The sequence below is a fragment of the Gigantopelta aegis genome, chromosome 13 (genome assembly GCF_016097555.1).
Source record: "Gigantopelta aegis isolate Gae_Host chromosome 13, Gae_host_genome, whole genome shotgun sequence".
Classification (NCBI taxonomy): domain Eukaryota; kingdom Metazoa; phylum Mollusca; class Gastropoda; order Neomphalida; family Peltospiridae; genus Gigantopelta; species Gigantopelta aegis.
Genome location: NC_054711.1, coordinates 250,099 through 268,955, shown reverse-complemented (window position 1 = coordinate 268,955; position 18,857 = coordinate 250,099). Strand labels below are relative to the sequence as shown.

The following is an 18,857-nucleotide window of genomic DNA, read 5'->3' as shown; positions in this document are numbered from 1 at the left end:
AATCTCACTTGTTGGGATTAGGTTTTCTCAGTATCAATCTCACTTGTTGGGATCAGGTTTTCCCAGTATCAATCTCACTTGTTGGGGTCAGGTTTTCTCAGTATCAATCTCACTTGTTTTGTTGGGGTCAGGTTTTCTCAATATCAATCTCACTTGTTGGGATCAGGTTTTCCCAGTATCAATCTCACTTGTTGGGATCAGGTTTTCCCAGTATCAATCTCACTTGTTTGGTTGGGGTCAGGTTTTCTCAATATCAATCTCACTTGTTGGAATCAGGTTTTCCCAGTATCAATCTCACTTGTTGGGATCAGGTTTTCCCAGTATCAATCTCACTTGTTGGGGTCAGGTTTTCCCAGTATCAATCTCACTTGTTTTGTTGGGGTCAGGTTTTCTCAATATCAATCTCACTTGTTGGGATCAGGTTTTCCCAGTATCAATCTCACTTGTTGGGATCAGGTTTTCCCAGTATCAATCTCACTTGTTGGGGTCAGGTTTTCTCAGTATCGGTCTCACTTGTTGGGATCAGGTTTTCCCAGTATCAATCTCACTTGTTTTGTTGGGGTCAGGTTTTCTCAATATCAATCTCACTTGTTGGGATCAGGTTTTCCCAGTATCAATCTCACTTGTTGGGATCAGGTTTTCCCAGTATCAGTCTCACTTGTTGGGATCAGGTTTTCCCAGTATCAATCTCACTTATTGGGATCAGGTTTTCCCAGTATCAATCTCACTTGTTGGGATCAAGTTTTCCCAGTATCAGGTTTTCCCAGTATCAGTCTCACTTGTGATCAGGTTTTCCCAGTATCAATCTCACTTGTTGGGATCAGGTTTTCCCAGTATCAATCTCACTAGTTGGTATCAGGTTTTCCCAGTATCATTTTCACTTGTTGGGATCAGGTTTTCCCAGTATCAATCTCACTTGTTGGGATCAGGTTTTCCCAGTATCAATCTCACTTGTTGGGATCAGGTTTTCCCAGTATCAGTCTCACTTGTTGGGATCAGGTTTTCCCCGTCCCTAACTGTAAAGCCCTCGCCTGATGCACGGTTGGTCAATGATTGATCTATGATTGATCTCCATCGATGGGCTCATTCGGCTATTTCTTATTCCAACCACTGAGTAGTATAAGGGCCTATTCCTTCCATGACCTTGACCTTGATGATCTTGTCACGTTGCTATTAATCCATCCTACTGGCCTTGACTTACTTAGATTGACCCTGACCTACTTAGACTGACCCTGACCTACTTATACTGGTGCTGACCTACTTAGACTGATGAGGACGATGATTGCCCATAGTGAATACCTGTCATGGCCTTGGCCCTATTAAAGCCATGAGCAATATCCGCCCACTCGGACTTGTTTAAGTAGGATTATGTGCAACCCCCCCCCCCCCCCCCCCCCGCCCCTGCCCTAGCCCCAACCAAGGCTGGTCCCGACCCGTCGACTTGGTCCAGTCCGTGAGCTACATCATGTACATAAGACATAATGAGCTAGTTTTTGAAGTTGAAAAGTCATCATTTCATTTGGTTTGAGTTCTTCATCGTTTCTCTGTATGTTTGTTGTAGTGTGTAGTACGCGACAATCAATCTGCACACACTCAACACTGATATCGTCTTGATGTTCGTCTATGGTTAGTCGGTTACTTGTGTAGGGGACGTCAATGTTGACATATATTAAATGTTTTTAAGCAGTTTAAATTGGCAGAAAATACAAATTATTTTAATCACTGTCTGGGATGGTTCATATAGAAGATATAAAATGTAGCAGGTTTCCTCTATTAGACTATGTTTCAGAATTACCAAATGTTTGAAATACACTAGCCAATGATTAATAATCAATGTGCTCTAGTGGTGTTGTTAACAAAACAAACTAACTTTTAAAAACAAATTTCAGTTTTCTATCTAGACAGTAAAGGTATGTCAAAATAACCATGTTAGACTTCATGTAGCAATAGTTTAAAATGTAACGATGTCCTTTCCTTTCTTCCCTCTGTCCCCCCCCCCCCCCCCAAAATTTCTCACTCATTCTCTCTCTCCATCTCTCTCTCTCTCTCTCTCTCTCTCTCTCTCTCTCTCTCTCTCTCTCTCTCTCTCTCTCTCTCTCTCTCTCTCTCTCTCTCTCTCTCTCTCTCTCTCTCTGTGTGTGTCTCTCTCTCTCTCTCTCTCTCTCTCTCTCTCTCTCTCTCTCTCTCTCTCTCTCTCTCTCTCTCTCTCTCTCTCTCTCTCTCTCTCTCTCTCTCTGTGTGTGTTAAACTGACCGTATCTGAAGATGTGCTAAGGTCTTGTTATATAGACATTCCTTTCCTTTCTCAGGTGATCAACTGCGTGTCTGGGTGTCAGGAGTGTGTCAAGGACATCGCTGCAGCCGAGGTGCTCGCCTACCTGCTGCTGACACTTCACAGCATTCCTCAGTGTGAGTTACCTCCCTTTTCTTCCTCTACTTTAATATAATTTTCTCTCTCATATATAGTCCATCCCATCATTGCATAAAAATAGGTTTTTTTTAAAATAAATTCAGTTTGGTTTGACATAAAAAGACAATTAAAAGTGTTGTGGAAATAACAAAAAGTTACTACTCTTGTGTGCAATTGAGAAATCAATCTGCTTAGAAATAAATAACTTGTAGTAAATTTGATAGTATTGAAAAGGTGTTCACTGTTGGACGGACTATGGCATCTTCTGCTTTTTCCTCAGTGTAATCCTCCTTTCCTTCCTCTCCTTTATTTCTCTGTCATCTAGCATCTCCTACTTTATCCTCAGTGTAAAAATACATTATCCTTTATTTCTCTGTCATCTAGCATCTCCTACTTTATCCTCAGTGTAAGAATACATTATCTCCCTTTCCTTCCTCTCCTTTATTTCTCTGTCATCTAGCATCTCCTACTTTATCCTCAGTGTAAGAATACATTATCTCCCTTCCCTTCCTCTCCTTTATTTCTGTCATCTAGCATCTCCTACTTTATCCTCAGTGTAAGAATACATTATCTCCCTTTCCTTCCTCTCCTTTATTTCTGTCATCTAGCATCTCCTACTTTATCCTCAGTGTAAGAATACATTATCCTCCTTTCCTTCCTCTCCTTTATTTCTCTCATCTAGCATCTCCTACTTTATCCTCAGTGTAAGAATACATTATCTCCCTTTCCTTCCTCTCCTTTATTTCTGTCATCTAGCATCTCCTACTTTATCCTCAGTGTAAGAATACATTATCCTCCTTTTCTTCCTCTCCTTTATTTCTCTCATCTAGCATCTCCTACTTTATCCTCAGTGTAAGAATACATTATCTCCCTTCCCTTCCTCTCCTTTATTTCTGTCATCTAGCATCTCCTACTTTATCCTCAGTGTAAGAATACATTATCTCCCTTCCCTTCCTCTCCTTTATTTCTCTCATCTAGCATCTCCTACTTTATCCTCAGTGTAAGAATACATTATCTCCCTTTCCTTCCTCTCCTTTATTTCTGTCATCTAGCATCTCCTACTTTATCCTCAGTGTAAGAATACATTATCTCCCTTCCCTTCCTCTCCTTTATTTCTGTCATCTAGCATCTCCTACTTTATCCTCAGTGTAAGAATACATTATCTCCCTTTCCTTCCTCTCCTTTATTTCTCTGTCATCTAGCATCTCCTACTTTATCCTCAGTGTAAGAATACATTATCTCCCTTCCCTTCCTCTCCTTTATTTCTCTGTCATCTAGCATCTCCTACTTTATCCTCAGTGTAAGAATACATTATCTCCCTTTCCTTCCTCTCCTTTATTTCTCTGTCATCTAGCATCTCCTACTTTATCCTCAGTGTAAGAATACATTATCTCCCTTCCCTTCCTCTCCTTTATTTCTCTCATCTAGCATCTCCTACTTTATCCTCAGTGTAAGAATACATTATCTCCCTTTCCTTCCTCTCCTTTATTTCTGTCATCTAGCATCTCCTACTTTATCCTCAGTGTAAGAATACATTATCTCCCTTCCCTTCCTCTCCTTTATTTCTGTCATCTAGCATCTCCTACTTTATCCTCAGTGTAAGAATACATTATCTCCCTTCCCTTCCTCTCCTTTATTTCTGTCATCTAGCATCTCCTACTTTATCCTCAGTGTAAGAATACATTATCTCCCTTTCCTTCCTCTCCTTTATTTCTGTCATCTAGCATCTCCTACTTTATCCTCAGTGTAAGAATACATTATCTCCCTTTCCCTTCCTCTCCTTTATTTCTGTCATCTAGCATCTCCTACTTTATCCTCAGTGTAAGAATACATTATCTCCCTTTCCTTCCTCTCCTTTATTTCTCTCATCTAGCATCTCCTACTTTATCCTCAGTGTAAGAATACATTATCTCCCTTCCCTTCCTCTCCTTTATTTCTCTCATCTAGCATCTCCTACTTTATCCTCAGTGTAAGAATACATTATCTCCCTTTCCTTCCTCTCCTTTATTTCTGTCATCTAGCATCTCCTACTTTATCCTCAGTGTAAGAATACATTATCTCCCTTCCCTTCCTCTCCTTTATTTCTCTCATCTAGCATCTCCTACTTTATCCTCAGTGTAAGAATACATTATCTCCCTTCCCTTCCTCTCCTTTATTTCTGTCATCTAGCATCTCCTACTTTATCCTCAGTGTAAGAATACATTATCTCCCTTCCCTTCCTCTCCTTTATTTCTCTGTCATCTAGCATCTCCTACTTTATCCTCAGTGTAAGAATACATTATCTCCCTTCCCTTCCTCTCCTTTATTTCTCTCATCTAGCATCTCCTACTTTATCCTCAGTGTAAGAATACATTATCTCCCTTCCCTTCCTCTCCTTTATTTCTGTCATCTATCTCCTACTTTATCCTCAGTGTAAGAATACATTATCTCCCTTTCCTTCCTCTTATTTATTTCTGTCATCTAGCATCTCCTACTTTATCCTCAGTGTAAGAATACATTATCTCCCTTCCCTTCCTCTCCTTTATTTCTCTCATCTAGCATCTCCTACTTTATCCTCAGTGTAAGAATACATTATCTCCCTTCCCTTCCTCTCCTTTATTTCTCTCATCTAGCATCTCCTACTTTATCCTCAGTGTAAGAATACATTATCTCCCTTTCCTTCCTCTCCTTTATTTCTCTCATCTAGCATCTCCTACTTTATCCTCAGTGTAAGAATACATTATCTCCCTTCCCTTCCTCTCCTTTATTTCTGTCATCTAGCATCTCCTACTTTATCCTCAGTGTAAGAATACATTATCTCCCTTTCCTTCCTCTCCTTTATTTCTCTCATCTAGCATCTCCTACTTTATCCTCAGTGTAAGAATACATTATCTCCCTTTCCTTCCTCTCCTTTATTTCTCTCATCTAGCATCTCCTACTTTATCCTCAGTGTAAGAATACATTATCTCCCTTTCCTTCCTCTCCTTTATTTCTCTCATCTAGCATCTCCTACTTTATCCTCAGTGTAAGAATACATTATCTCCCTTTCCTTCCTCTCCTTTATTTCTCTCATCTAGCATCTCCTACTTTATCCTCAGTGTAAGAATACATTATCTCCCTTTCCTTCCTCTCCTTTATTTCTCTCATCTAGCATCTCCTACTTTATCCTCAGTGTAAGAATACATTATCTCCCTTCCCTTCCTCTCCTTTATTTCTGTCATCTAGCATCTCCTACTTTATCCTCAGTGTAAGAATACATTATCTCCCTTTCCTTCCTCTCCTTTATTTCTCTCATCTAGCATCTCCTACTTTATCCTCAGTGTAAGAATACATTATCTCCCTTCCCTTCCTCTCCTTTATTTCTCTCATCTAGCATCTCCTACTTTATCCTCAGTGTAAGAATACATTATCTCCCTTTCCTTCCTCTCCTTTATTTCTCTCATCTAGCATCTCCTACTTTATCCTCAGTGTAAGAATACATTATCTCCCTTTCCTTCCTCTCCTTTATTTCTCTCATCTAGCATCTCCTACTTTATCCTCAGTGTAAGAATACATTATCTCCCTTTCCTTCCTCTCCTTTATTTCTGTCATCTAGCATCTCCTACTTTATCCTCAGTGTAAGAATACATTATCTCCCTTTCCTTCCTCTCCTTTATTTCTCTCATCTAGCATCTCCTACTTTATCCTCAGTGTAAGAATACATTATCTTATCCTTCCCTTCCTCTCCTTTATTTCTCTCATCTAGCATCTCCTACTTTATCCTCAGTGTAAGAATACATTATCTCCCTTTCCTTCCTCTCCTTTATTTCTGTCATCTAGCATCTCCTACTTTATCCTCAGTGTAAGAATACATTATCTCCCTTTCCTTCCTCTCCTTTATTTCTGTCATCTAGCATCTCCTACTTTATCCTCAGTGTAAGAATACATTATCTCCCTTCCCTTCCTCTCCTTTATTTCTCTCATCTAGCATCTCCTACTTTATCCTCAGTGTAAGAATACATTATCCTCCTTTCCTTCCTCTCCTTTATTTCTGTCATCTAGCATCTCCTACTTTATCCTCAGTGTAAGAATACATTATCTCCCTTTTTCTTCCTCTCCTTTATTTCTCTCATCTAGCATCTCCTACTTTATCCTCAGTGTAAGAATACATTATCTCCCTTTCCTTCTGCACTCTCTCTCCTTTATTTCTGTCATCTAGCATCTCCTACTTTATCCTCAGTGTAAGAATACATTATCTCCCTTTCCTTCCTCTCCTTTATTTCTCTGTCATCTAGCATCTCCTACTTTATCCTCAGTGTAAGAATACATTATCTCCCTTTCCTTCCTCTCCTTTATTTCTGTCATCTAGCATCTCCTACTTTATCCTCAGTGTAAGAATACATTATCTCCCTTTCCTTCCTCTCCTTTATTTCTCTCATCTAGCATCTCCTACTTTATCCTCAGTGTAAGAATACATTATCTCCCTTCCCTTCCTCTCCTTTATTTCTGTCATCTAGCATCTCCTACTTTATCCTCAGTGTAAGAATACATTATCTCCCTTCCCTTCCTCTCCTTTATTTCTCTCATCTAGCATCTCCTACTTTATCCTCAGTGTAAGAATACATTATCTCCCTTCCCTTCCTCTCCTTTATTTCTCTCATCTAGCATCTCCTACTTTATCCTCAGTGTAAGAATACATTATCTCCCTTCCCTTCCTCTCCTTTATTTCTCTCATCTAGCATCTCCTACTTTATCCTCAGTGTAAGAATACATTATCTCCCTTCCCTTCCTCTCCTTTATTTCTCTCATCTAGCATCTCCTACTTTATCCTCAGTGTAAGAATACATTATCTCCCTTTCCTTCCTCTCCTTTATTTCTCTCATCTAGCATCTCCTACTTTATCCTCAGTGTAAGAATACATTATCTCCCTTCCCTTCCTCTCCTTTATTTCTCTGTCATCTAGCATCTCCTACTTTATCCTCAGTGTAAGAATACATTATCCTCCTTTCCTTCCTCTCCTTTATTTCTACATTATCATCTAGCATCTCCTACTTTATCCTCAGTGTAAGAATACATTATCTCCCTTCCCTTCCTCTCCTTTATTTCTCTCATCTAGCATCTCCTACTTTATCCTCAGTGTAAGAATACATTATCTCCCTTTCCTTCCTCTCCTTTATTTCTGTCATCTAGCATCTCCTACTTTATCCTCAGTGTAAGAATACATTATCTCCCTTTCCTTCCTCTCCTTTATTTCTCTCATCTAGCATCTCCTACTTTATCCTCAGTGTAAGAATACATTATCTCCCTTCCCTTCCTCTCCTTTATTTCTGTCATCTAGCATCTCCTACTTTATCCTCAGTGTAAGAATACATTATCTCCCTTCCCTTCCTCTCCTTTATTTCTCTCATCTAGCATCTCCTACTTTATCCTCAGTGTAAGAATACATTATCTCCCTTCCCTTCCTCTCCTTTATTTCTCTCATCTAGCATCTCCTACTTTATCCTCAGTGTAAGAATACATTATCTCCCTTCCCTTCCTCTCCTTTATTTCTGTCATCTAGCATCTCCTACTTTATCCTCAGTGTAAGAATACATTATCTCCCTTTCCTTCCTCTCCTTTATTTCTCTGTCATCTAGCATCTCCTACTTTATCCTCAGTGTAAGAATACATTATCTCCCTTTCCTTCCTCTCCTTTATTTCTGTCATCTAGCATCTCCTACTTTATCCTCAGTGTAAGAATACATTATCTCCCTTCCCTTTTTTATTTCTGTCATCTAGCATCTCCTACTTTATCCTCAACCATACATTATCTCCCTTTAGGAACTTCCTCTCCTGTAAGAATACATTATCTCCCTTTCCTTCCTCTCCTTTATTTCTGTCATCTAGCATCTCCTACTTTATCCTCAGTGTAAGAATACATTATCTCCCTTTCCTTCCTCTCCTTTATTTCTCTGTCATCTAGCATCTCCTACTTTATCCTCAGTGTAAGAATACATTATCTCCCTTTCCTTCCTCTCCTTTATTTCTGTCATCTAGCATCTCCTACTTTATCCTCAGTGTAAGAATACATTATCTCCCTTCCCTTCCTCTCCTTTATTTCTCTCATCTAGCATCTCCTACTTTATCCTCAGTGTAAGAATACATTATCTCCCTTTCCTTCCTCTCCTTTATTTCTCTCATCTAGCATCTCCTACTTTATCCTCAGTGTAAGAATACATTATCTCCCTTCCCTTCCTCTCCTTTATTTCTCTCATCTAGCATCTCCTACTTTATCCTCAGTGTAAGAATACATTATCTCCCTTCCCTTCCTCTCCTTTATTTCTCTGTCATCTAGCATCTCCTACTTTATCCTCAGTGTAAGAATACATTATCTCCCTTTCCTTCCTCTCCTTTATTTCTCTGTCATCTAGCATCTCCTACTTTATCCTCAGTGTAAGAATACATTATCTCCCTTCCCTTCCTCTCCTTTATTTCTGTCATCTAGCATCTCCTACTTTATCCTCAGTGTAAGAATACATTATCCTCCTTTCCTTCCTCTCCTTTATTTCTGTCATCTAGCATCTCCTACTTTATCCTCAGTGTAAGAATACATTATCTCCCTTTCCTTCCTCTCCTTTATTTCTCTCATCTAGCATCTCCTACTTTATCCTCAGTGTAAGAATACATTATCTCCCTTCCCTTCCTCTCCTTTATTTCTGTCATCTAGCATCTCCTACTTTATCCTCAGTGTAAGAATACATTATCTCCCTTCCCTTCCTCTCCTTTATTTCTCTCATCTAGCATCTCCTACTTTATCCTCAGTGTAAGAATACATTATCTCCCTTTCCTTCCTCTCCTTTATTTCTGTCATCTAGCATCTCCTACTTTATCCTCAGTGTAAGAATACATTATCTCCCTTCCCTTCCTCTCCTTTATTTCTGTCATCTAGCATCTCCTACTTTATCCTCAGTGTAAGAATACATTATCTCCCTTCCCTTCCTCTCCTTTATTTCTCTCATCTAGCATCTCCTACTTTATCCTCAGTGTAAGAATACATTATCTCCCTTCCCTTCCTCTCCTTTATTTCTGTCATCTAGCATCTCCTACTTTATCCTCAGTGTAAGTACATTATCTCCCTTTCCTTCCTCTCCTTTATTTCTCTCATCTAGCATCTCCTACTTTATCCTCAGTGTAAGAATACATTATCTCCCTTTCCTTCCTCTCCTTTATTTCTCTCATCTAGCATCTCCTACTTTATCCTCAGTGTAAGAATACATTATCTCCCTTCCCTTCCTCTCCTTTATTTCTCTGTCATCTAGCATCTCCTACTTTATCCTCAGTGTAAGTACATTATCTCCCTTTCCTTTCTCCTTTATTTCTCTCATCTAGCATCTCCTACTTTATCCTCAGTGTAAGAATACATTATCTCCCTTTCCTTCCTCTCCTTTATTTCTGTCATCTAGCATCTCCTACTTTATCCTCAGTGTAAGAATACATTATCTCCCTTTCCTTCCTCTCCTTTATTTCTCTCATCTAGCATCTCCTACTTTATCCTCAGTGTAAGAATACATTATCTCCCTTTCCTTCCTCTCCTTTATTTCTCTCATCTAGCATCTCCTACTTTATCCTCAGTGTAAGAATACATTATCTCCCTTCCCTTCCTCTCCTTTATTTCTCTCATCTAGCATCTCCTACTTTATCCTCAGTGTAAGAATACATTATCTCCCTTTCCTTCCTCTCCTTTATTTCTCTGTCATCTAGCATCTCCTACTTTATCCTCAGTGTAAGAATACATTATCTCCCTTTCCTTCCTCTCCTTTATTTCTCTCATCTAGCATCTCCTACTTTATCCTCAGTGTAAGAATACATTATCTCCCTTCCCTTCCTCTCCTTTATTTCTGTCATCTAGCATCTCCTACTTTATCCTCAGTGTAAGAATACATTATCTCCCTTCCCTTCCTCTCCTTTATTTCTCTCATCTAGCATCTCCTACTTTATCCTCAGTGTAAGAATACATTATCTCCCTTTCCTTCCTCTCCTTTATTTCTCTCATCTAGCATCTCCTACTTTATCCTCAGTGTAAGAATACATTATCTCCCTTTCCTTCCTCTCCTTTATTTCTCTCATCTAGCATCTCCTACTTTATCCTCAGTGTAAGAATACATTATCTCCCTTCCCTTCCTCTCCTTTATTTCTCTCATCTAGCATCTCCTACTTTATCCTCAGTGTAAGAATACATTATCTCCCTTTCCTTCCTCTCCTTTATTTCTCTGTCATCTAGCATCTCCTACTTTATCCTCAGTGTAAGAATACATTATCCTCCTTTCCTTCCTCTCCTTTATTTCTCTCATCTAGCATCTCCTACTTTATCCTCAGTGTAAGAATACATTATCTCCCTTTCCTTCCTCTCCTTTATTTCTCTCATCTAGCATCTCCTACTTTATCCTCAGTGTAAGAATACATTATCTCCCTTTCCTTCCTCTCCTTTATTTCTCTCATCTAGCATCTCCTACTTTATCCTCAGTGTAAGAATACATTATCTCCCTTTCCTTCCTCTCCTTTATTTCTCTCATCTAGCATCTCCTACTTTATCCTCAGTGTAAGAATACATTATCTCCCTTTCCTTCCTCTCCTTTATTTCTCTGTCATCTAGCATCTCCTACTTTATCCTCAGTGTAAGAATACATTATCCTTTATTTCTCTGTCCATCTTCTTTATCCTTGTAAGAATACTCCCTTTATTCCTCTCCTTTATTTCTCTCATCTAGCATCTCCTACTTTATCCTCAGTGTAAGAATACATTATCCTCCTTTCCTTCCTCTCCTTTATTTCTCTCATCTAGCATCTCCTACTTTATCCTCAGTGTAAGAATACATTATCTCCCTTTCCTTCCTCTCCTTTATTTCTCTATCTAGCATCTCCTACTTTATCCTCAGTGTAAGAATACATTATCTCCCTTTCCTTCCTCTCCTTTATTTCTCTCATCTAGCATCTCCTACTTTATCCTCAGTGTAAGAATACATTATCCTCCTTTCCTTCCTCTCCTTTATTTCTGTCATCTAGCATCTCCTACTTTATCCTCAGTGTAAGGTCTCACTACACAGATGTCATCTGCCATTGAAACCCATGTTAAACTGCCCAACTTCAAGTGAAGATTGCCCATAGAACGGGTTCTCGTTGGCACCAACAACATACACCATTGCGAACATACATTATATAAGCATTTATTTTCACTGCAAAATTGAGAACATTTCCGTCTCAGTTTTTTGCTATATGACCGCATCTGGCTGTAGTACCGGTCCGAACAGGTGGTTCATTAATCGATTCACTCCGGCTGTCACGTGCGCTATATACCCATGTCCCAAAAGGTCGATGCACAATATTACAAAATAACATGGGCAAAATACAGCCAGAAGGCTTACCATTAAACATACATATTGTTTTAATTCTTCACCATTTCCTAGAAGTGAATATGTGAACCATAACATGTGTCACAATTAGGAACTATAGTGGACCGTGATGAATGAACTCTCACCCGGAAGTGATCTGTGTAGTGAGACCTCAGTGTAAGAATACATTATCTCCCTTTCCTTCCTCTCCTTTATTTCTCTGTCATCTAGCATCTCCTACTTTATCCTCAGTGTAAGAATACATTATCTCCCTTTCCTTCCTCTCCTTTATTTCTGTCATCTAGCATCTCCTACTTTATCCTCAGTGTAAGTACATTATCTCCCTTTCCTTCCTCTCCTTTATTTCTCTCATCTAGCATCTCCTACTTTATCCTCAGTGTAAGAATACATTATCTCCCTTCCCTTCCTCTCCTTTATTTCTGTCATCTAGCATCTCCTACTTTATCCTCAGTGTAAAAATACATTATCTCCCTTCCCTTCCTCTCCTTTATTTCTCTCATCTAGCATCTCCTACTTTATCCTCAGTGTAAAAATACATTATCTCCCTTCCCTTCCTCCTTTATTTCTCTCATCTGGCATCTCCTACTTTATCCTCAGTGTAAGAATACATTATCTCCCTTCCCTTCCTCTCCTTTATTTCTCTCATCTAGCATCTCCTACTTTATCCTCAGTGTAAGAATACATTATCTCCCTTCCCTTCCTCTCCTTTATTTCTCTCATCTAGCATCTCCTACTTTATCCTCAGTGTAAGAATACATTATCCTCCTTTCCTTCCTCTCCTTTATTTCTCTGTCATCTAGCATCTCCTACTTTATCCTCAGTGTAAGAATACATTATCTCCCTTCCCATCCTCTCCTTTATTTCTCTGTCATCTAGCATCTCCTACTTTATCCTCAGTGTAAAAATACATTATCCTTTATTTCTCTGTCATCTAGCATCTCCTACTTTATCCTTAGTGTAAGAATACATTATCCTCCTTTCCTTCCTCTCCTTTATTTCTCTCATCTAGCATCTCCTACTTTATCCTCAGTGTAAGAATACATTATCTCCCTTTCCTTCCTCTCCTTTATTTCTCTCATCTAGCATCTCCTACTTTATCCTCAGTGTAAGAATACATTATCTCCCTTTCCTTCCTCTCCTTTATTTCTCTATCTAGCATCTCCTACTTTATCCTCAGTGTAAGAATACATTATCTCCCTTTCCTTCCTCTCCTTTATTTCTCTATCTAGCATCTCCTACTTTATCCTCAGTGTAAGAATACATTATCTCCCTTTCCTTCCTCTCCTTTATTTCTCTCATCTAGCATCTCCTACTTTATCCTCAGTGTAAGAATACATTATCTCCCTTCCCTTCCTCTCCTTTATTTCTGTCATCTAGCATCTCCTACTTTATCCTCAGTGTAAGAATACATTATCTCCCTTCCCTTCCTCTCCTTTATTTCTCTGTCATCTAGCATCTCCTACTTTATCCTCAGTGTAAGAATACATTATCCTCCTTCCCTTCCTCTCCTTTATTTCTGTCATCTAGCATCTCCTACTTTATCCTCAGTGTAAGTACATTATCTCCCTTCCCTTCCTCTCCTTTATTTCTGTCATCTAGCATCTCCTACTTTATCCTCAGTGTAAGAATACATTATCTCCCTTCCCTTCCTCTCCTTTATTTCTCTGTCATCTAGCATCTCCTACTTTATCCTCAGTGTAAGAATACATTATCCTCCTTTCCTTCCTCTCCTTTATTTCTGTCATCTAGCATCTCCTACTTTATCCTCAGTGTAAGGTCTCACTACACAGATGTCATCTGCCATTGAAACCCATGTTAAACTGCCCAACTTCAAGTGAAGATTGCCCATAGAACGGGTTCTCGTTGGCACCAACAACATACACCATTGCGAACATACATTATATAAGCATTTATTTTCACTGCAAAATTGAGAACATTTCCGTCTCAGTTTTTTGCTATATGACCGCATCTGGCTGTAGTACCGGTCCGAACAGGTGGTTCATTAATCGATTCACTCCGGCTGTCACGTGCGCTATATACCCATGTCCCAAAAGGTCGATGCACAATATTACAAAATAACATGGGCAAAATACAGCCAGAAGGCTTACCATTAAACATACATATTGTTTTAATTCTTCACCATTTCCTAGAAGTGAATATGTGAACCATAACATGTGTCACAATTAGGAACTATAGTGGACCGTGATGAATGAACTCTCACCCGGAAGTGATCTGTGTAGTGAGACCTCAGTGTAAGAATACATTATCTCCCTTTCCTTCCTCTCCTTTATTTCTCTATCTAGCATCTCCTACTTTATTCTCAGTGTAAGAATACATTATCTCCCTTTCCTTCCTCTCCTTTATTTCTCTGTCATCTAGCATCTCCTACTTTATCCTCAGTGTAAGAATACATTATCTCCCTTTCCTTCCTCTCCTTTATTTCTCTATCTAGCATCTCCTACTTTATCCTCAGTGTAAGAATACATTATCTCCCTTTCCTTCCTCTCCTTTATTTCTCTATCTAGCATCTCCTACTTTATCCTCAGTGTAAGAATACATTATCCTCCTTTCCTTTAGAAATTATTATTATTATTTTTTTTTTTTTTAAATGTATTTTTTTTATTTTTTTTTTCCGAAGAACTTGATTAATCATGAATTTTACATCACAAATATCATATATTTTAATATATAAATCAGTTATTCTTGTTTGATAATCAAAAGATATTTTTCTCTGATATGTACAGGTCGACTTTCAACTCTGGAGAGTTTGTTTGCACTGATGTCGAACACGAAGATCGTCAAAGAGGCTCTAGCTAAAGGATCTCTTGTTTATCTTCTTGATCTCTTCTGTAATGCAACCAATCCACAAATACGAGAGAAAACTGCCGAACTCTTTGCTAAAATGTTATCGGACAAACTAGTTGGACCAAAAGTGAGACTAATTCTTATGAAGTTTCTTCCTGCAATATTCATGGACGCAATGAGAGATTCACCAGAGGCCAGTGTTCATATGTTTGAAGGTAGGAGTTACCCACCCAGTTTTACAATCTCTCGTCTTAACCAAGTGATAAGGTGAGATGTAGCTATTACTTTTACAATCTCTTGTCTTGACCAAGTGATAAGGTGAGATGTAGCTATTACTTTTACAATCTCTTGTCTTGACCAAGTGATAAGGTGAGATGTAGCTATTACTTTTACAATCTCTTGTCTTGACCAAGTGATAAGGTGAGATGTAGCTATTACTTTTACAATCTCTCGTCTTGACCAAGTGATAAGGTGAGATGTAGCTATTACTTTTACAATATCTTGTCTTGACCAACTGATAAGGTGAGATGTAGCTATTACTTTTACAATATCTTGTCTTGACCAAGTGATAATGTGAGATGTAGCTATTACTTTTACAATCTCTTGTCTTGACCAAGTGATAAGGTGAGATGTAGCTATTACTTTTACAATCTCTTGTCTTGACCAAGTGATAATGTGAGATCTATTACTTTTACAACCTCTTGTCTTGACCAAGTGATAAGGTGAGATGTAGCTATTACTTTTACAATCTCTTGTCTTGACCAAGTGATAAGGTGAGATGTAGCTATTACTTTTACAATCTCTCGTCTTAACCAAGTGATAAGGTGAGATGTAGCTATTACTTTTACAATCTCTTGTCTTGACCAAGTGATAATGTGAGATCTATTACTTTTACAACCTCTTGTCTTGACCAAGTGATAAGGTGAGATGTAGCTATTACTTTTACAACCTCTTGTCTTGACCAAGTGATAATGTGAGATCTATTACTTTTACAACCTCTTGTCTTGACCAAGTGATACGGTGAGATGTAGCTATTACTTTTACAATCTCTCGTCTTAACCAAGTGATAAGGTGAGATGTAGCTATTACTTTTACAATCTCTTGTCTTGACCAAGTGATAATGTGAGATCTATTACTTTTACAATCTCTTGTCTTGACCAAGTGATAAGGTGAGATGTAGCTATTACTTTTACAATCTCTTGTCTTGATCAAGTGATAATGTGAGATGTAGCTATTACTTTTACAATCTCTTGTCTTGACCAAGTGATAAGGTGAGATGTAGCTATTACTTTTCAGATGGTTTTTATGTTTAACTTCATTGTTAAGTGCGTTGCAGGATCGAACCACCTGATTGGGTTTTTTCTTGTTCCAACCAGTGTACCACAACTGGACAAAGGCAGTGGTATGTGCTTTTCTGTCTGTGGAAAAGTGCATATAAAAGATCCCTTGCTGCATTAAGAAAATGTCGCGGGTTTCCTCTTTTGACTGCGAGTCAGAATTACCAAATGTTTGACATCCAATAGCCGATGATTAATAATCAATGTGCTCTAGAGGTGTCATTAAACAACAAACAAACTCATTGTTAAGTGTTTGTGTTTAGATCCATTTCTCTCAAACTCATTGTTAAGTGTTTGTGTTTAGATCCATTTCTCTCAAACTCATTGTTAAGTGTTTGTGTTTAGATCCATTTCTCTCAAACTATAAGTCCTAGATCACCGATTCAACAAAAAACAAACTCATTGTTAGGTGTTTGTGTTTAGATCCATTTCTCTCAAACTATAAGTCCTAGATCACCGATTCAACCTGTGCATCTCAAATCTAAAAATCTAAAAATAACCTCGACGTTCTGCCATTATTGTCAAGCAAAAATATTTGCCAAAAACCACTTTTTTAACTTAAAATTACCAGGTATTTCTCACACAGGAAACAAATAAAATAAAGTGGTCATTGTCATGAATAGTCTTGATCAGTGTTGTTCTGTTATTATTTTCAGAAAGTGCTGTCTGCAAAATGGTGGGAAATGAGCAAAATTTGTAGATGCGTAGTGTCAATAATATAAGTTGTAGAAGCATCACGAGGGGTATCTGGCTTTTTATGTACCCTCTGTGTGTTCTTTTACCCCGAGCCGAAGGCAAGGGGGTAAAAGAGCACACAGAGGGTACATAAAAAGCCATATACCCCGAGAGATGCTTCTACAACGAATTTATCTTGCCGACATGTTAAACCATATAGCCAACTAATCAAAATAACACCAGACAATAATTGTTAATAATTTATTAACGGAACCATATTATGCCACGCGGACGCGAACGAAACCACTTGCCAGTGACGAAAAATAGTTCCATCGATAAACGAGTTTTTAACTTCAAATATTTTTAATACGAAATTGTCTGAAACAGATATTAATTTAAAAAAACACTTTTTATAATCTAATTATTGCTTTAGCGTTAATTGGGGTGGCTGGAAACTGTTGGAAATTACAGACGGGGGTATAAGAGAATTTGGCTCCGCCCACAGGGGTATAAGGGATTTGTCCAACGGCAAACAACCAATGAGATTAAAGAATTTTACATGAAGGCGAGAATAATTATATATTCTGATTATTGAATTGAAAGTTGATAGGTGGCTGCTGATCAGTTCTAACTAATGATGAAATTACAGACTGCCCTGTGTCAAGTGACCACCTGCTTCTCACATGGCGCTTCTCGTAGTTGATCATGTATTGTTTTCACTGTTGTGTTTCCAGGATCACACGAAAACCCAGAACTTATTTGGAATGATGAAGCTAGAGAGAAAGTGTCTGATACGGTGCGCAAACTCAGCAAAGGGTTAGTTTTTACCTTGTGTATTTTATTTAGTTAAATACTTAATCTATTAAACTTAGCACAGGGTCAGTTTCTACCTTGTGTATTATTATTCAGTTAAATACTTAATCTATTAAACTCAGCAAGGGTTAGTTTCTGCCTTGTGTAATATTATTCAATTAAATACTTAATCTATTAAACTCAGCAAGGGTTAGTTTCTGCCTTGTGTAATATTATTCAATTAAATACTTAATCTATTAAACTCAGCAAGGATTAGTTTCTATCTTGTGTATTTATTTAGTTAAATACTTAATCTATTAAACTCAGCAAGGATTAGTTTCTATCTTGTGTATTATTATTCAGTTAAATACTTAATCTATTAAACTCAGCCAGGGTTAGTTTCTGCCTTGTGTAATATTATTCAATTAAATACTTAATCTATTAAACTCAGCAAGGGTTAGTTATTAAACTCAGCAAGGGTTAGTTTCTATCTTGTGTATTTATTTAGTTAAACACTTAATCTATTAAACTCAGCAAGGGTTAGTTTCTATCTTGTGTATTTATTTAGTTAAATACTTAATCTATTAAGGGGCGGGACGTAGCCCAGTGGTAAAGCACTCGCTCGATGTGCGATCGGTCTAGGATCGATCCCCGTCGGTGGGCCCATTGGGCTATTTCTAGTTCCAGCCAATGCACCACGACTGGTATATCAAAGGCCATGGTATGTACTACCCTGTCTTTGGGATGGTGCATATAAAAGATCCCTTGCTGCTAATCGAAAAGAGTAGCTCATGAAGTGGCGACAGCGGGTTTCTTTTCTTGATATCTATGTGGTCCTTAACCATATGTCTGACGCCATATAACCATCAACAAATTGTGTTAAATGTGTCATTAAATGAAACACTTCTTTCTTTTTCAATTAAACAGGGCTTCTAGTTTTTCAATTAAACAGGGCTTCTAGTTTTTTTGCAAAATCCACTAGCCATGTGATCAAAGATTTTAAAAATGTATTAGCCACAATTAAAAATCCACTAGCCCTACTTTACTTAATACAATTTTACTAATAGTAATAATGAGATAAGTTAACTAAAGAGAGAGATAGAGATTAAAAATACTAAGATTGGGGGGTGGGAGTGAAGGTAGAATATTCATATTTACCAAACATTTTAATATACTGACACACAATGAAAACACAAAACAGATATTTTTTAATATTTTGTTGTGATTAATGAAAAATATATTTATTGGACTTAAAATAACAATTTATGAGAGGAAGCCATTGATTGGTACTTTTGTCTGGGTTTTAATCCTGATTTTGTTCTCGTTACACATACAATAGCAGAAACACACAAAATGGTGTGAAATGCGTTCACTACATGCTCAATCATGCTGCATGCAATGCACGTGAAATGCCAGTATATGGACAGATAAAAGTCACGTAACGGTGTCATATTCCTCGTCACATTAAGAATGCCACGACTCAGAGAACAACA

General features: G+C 38.0%; 1 protein-coding gene across 1 annotated transcript in view; it reads left to right on the top strand.

The window, feature by feature from the left end:
• The window catches only part of LOC121387469 (dnaJ homolog subfamily C member 13-like), a 179,263-nt gene that overhangs the window by 134,120 nt on the left and 26,286 nt on the right, over positions 1–18,857 (top strand). The window contains exons 47-49 of the mRNA XM_041518594.1: positions 2,309–2,408; positions 14,500–14,775; positions 17,307–17,388. Of these exons, the coding sequence (XP_041374528.1) occupies positions 2,309–2,408; positions 14,500–14,775; positions 17,307–17,388 (458 nt within the window). The remainder of the gene's footprint in view (positions 1–2,308; positions 2,409–14,499; positions 14,776–17,306; positions 17,389–18,857) is intronic.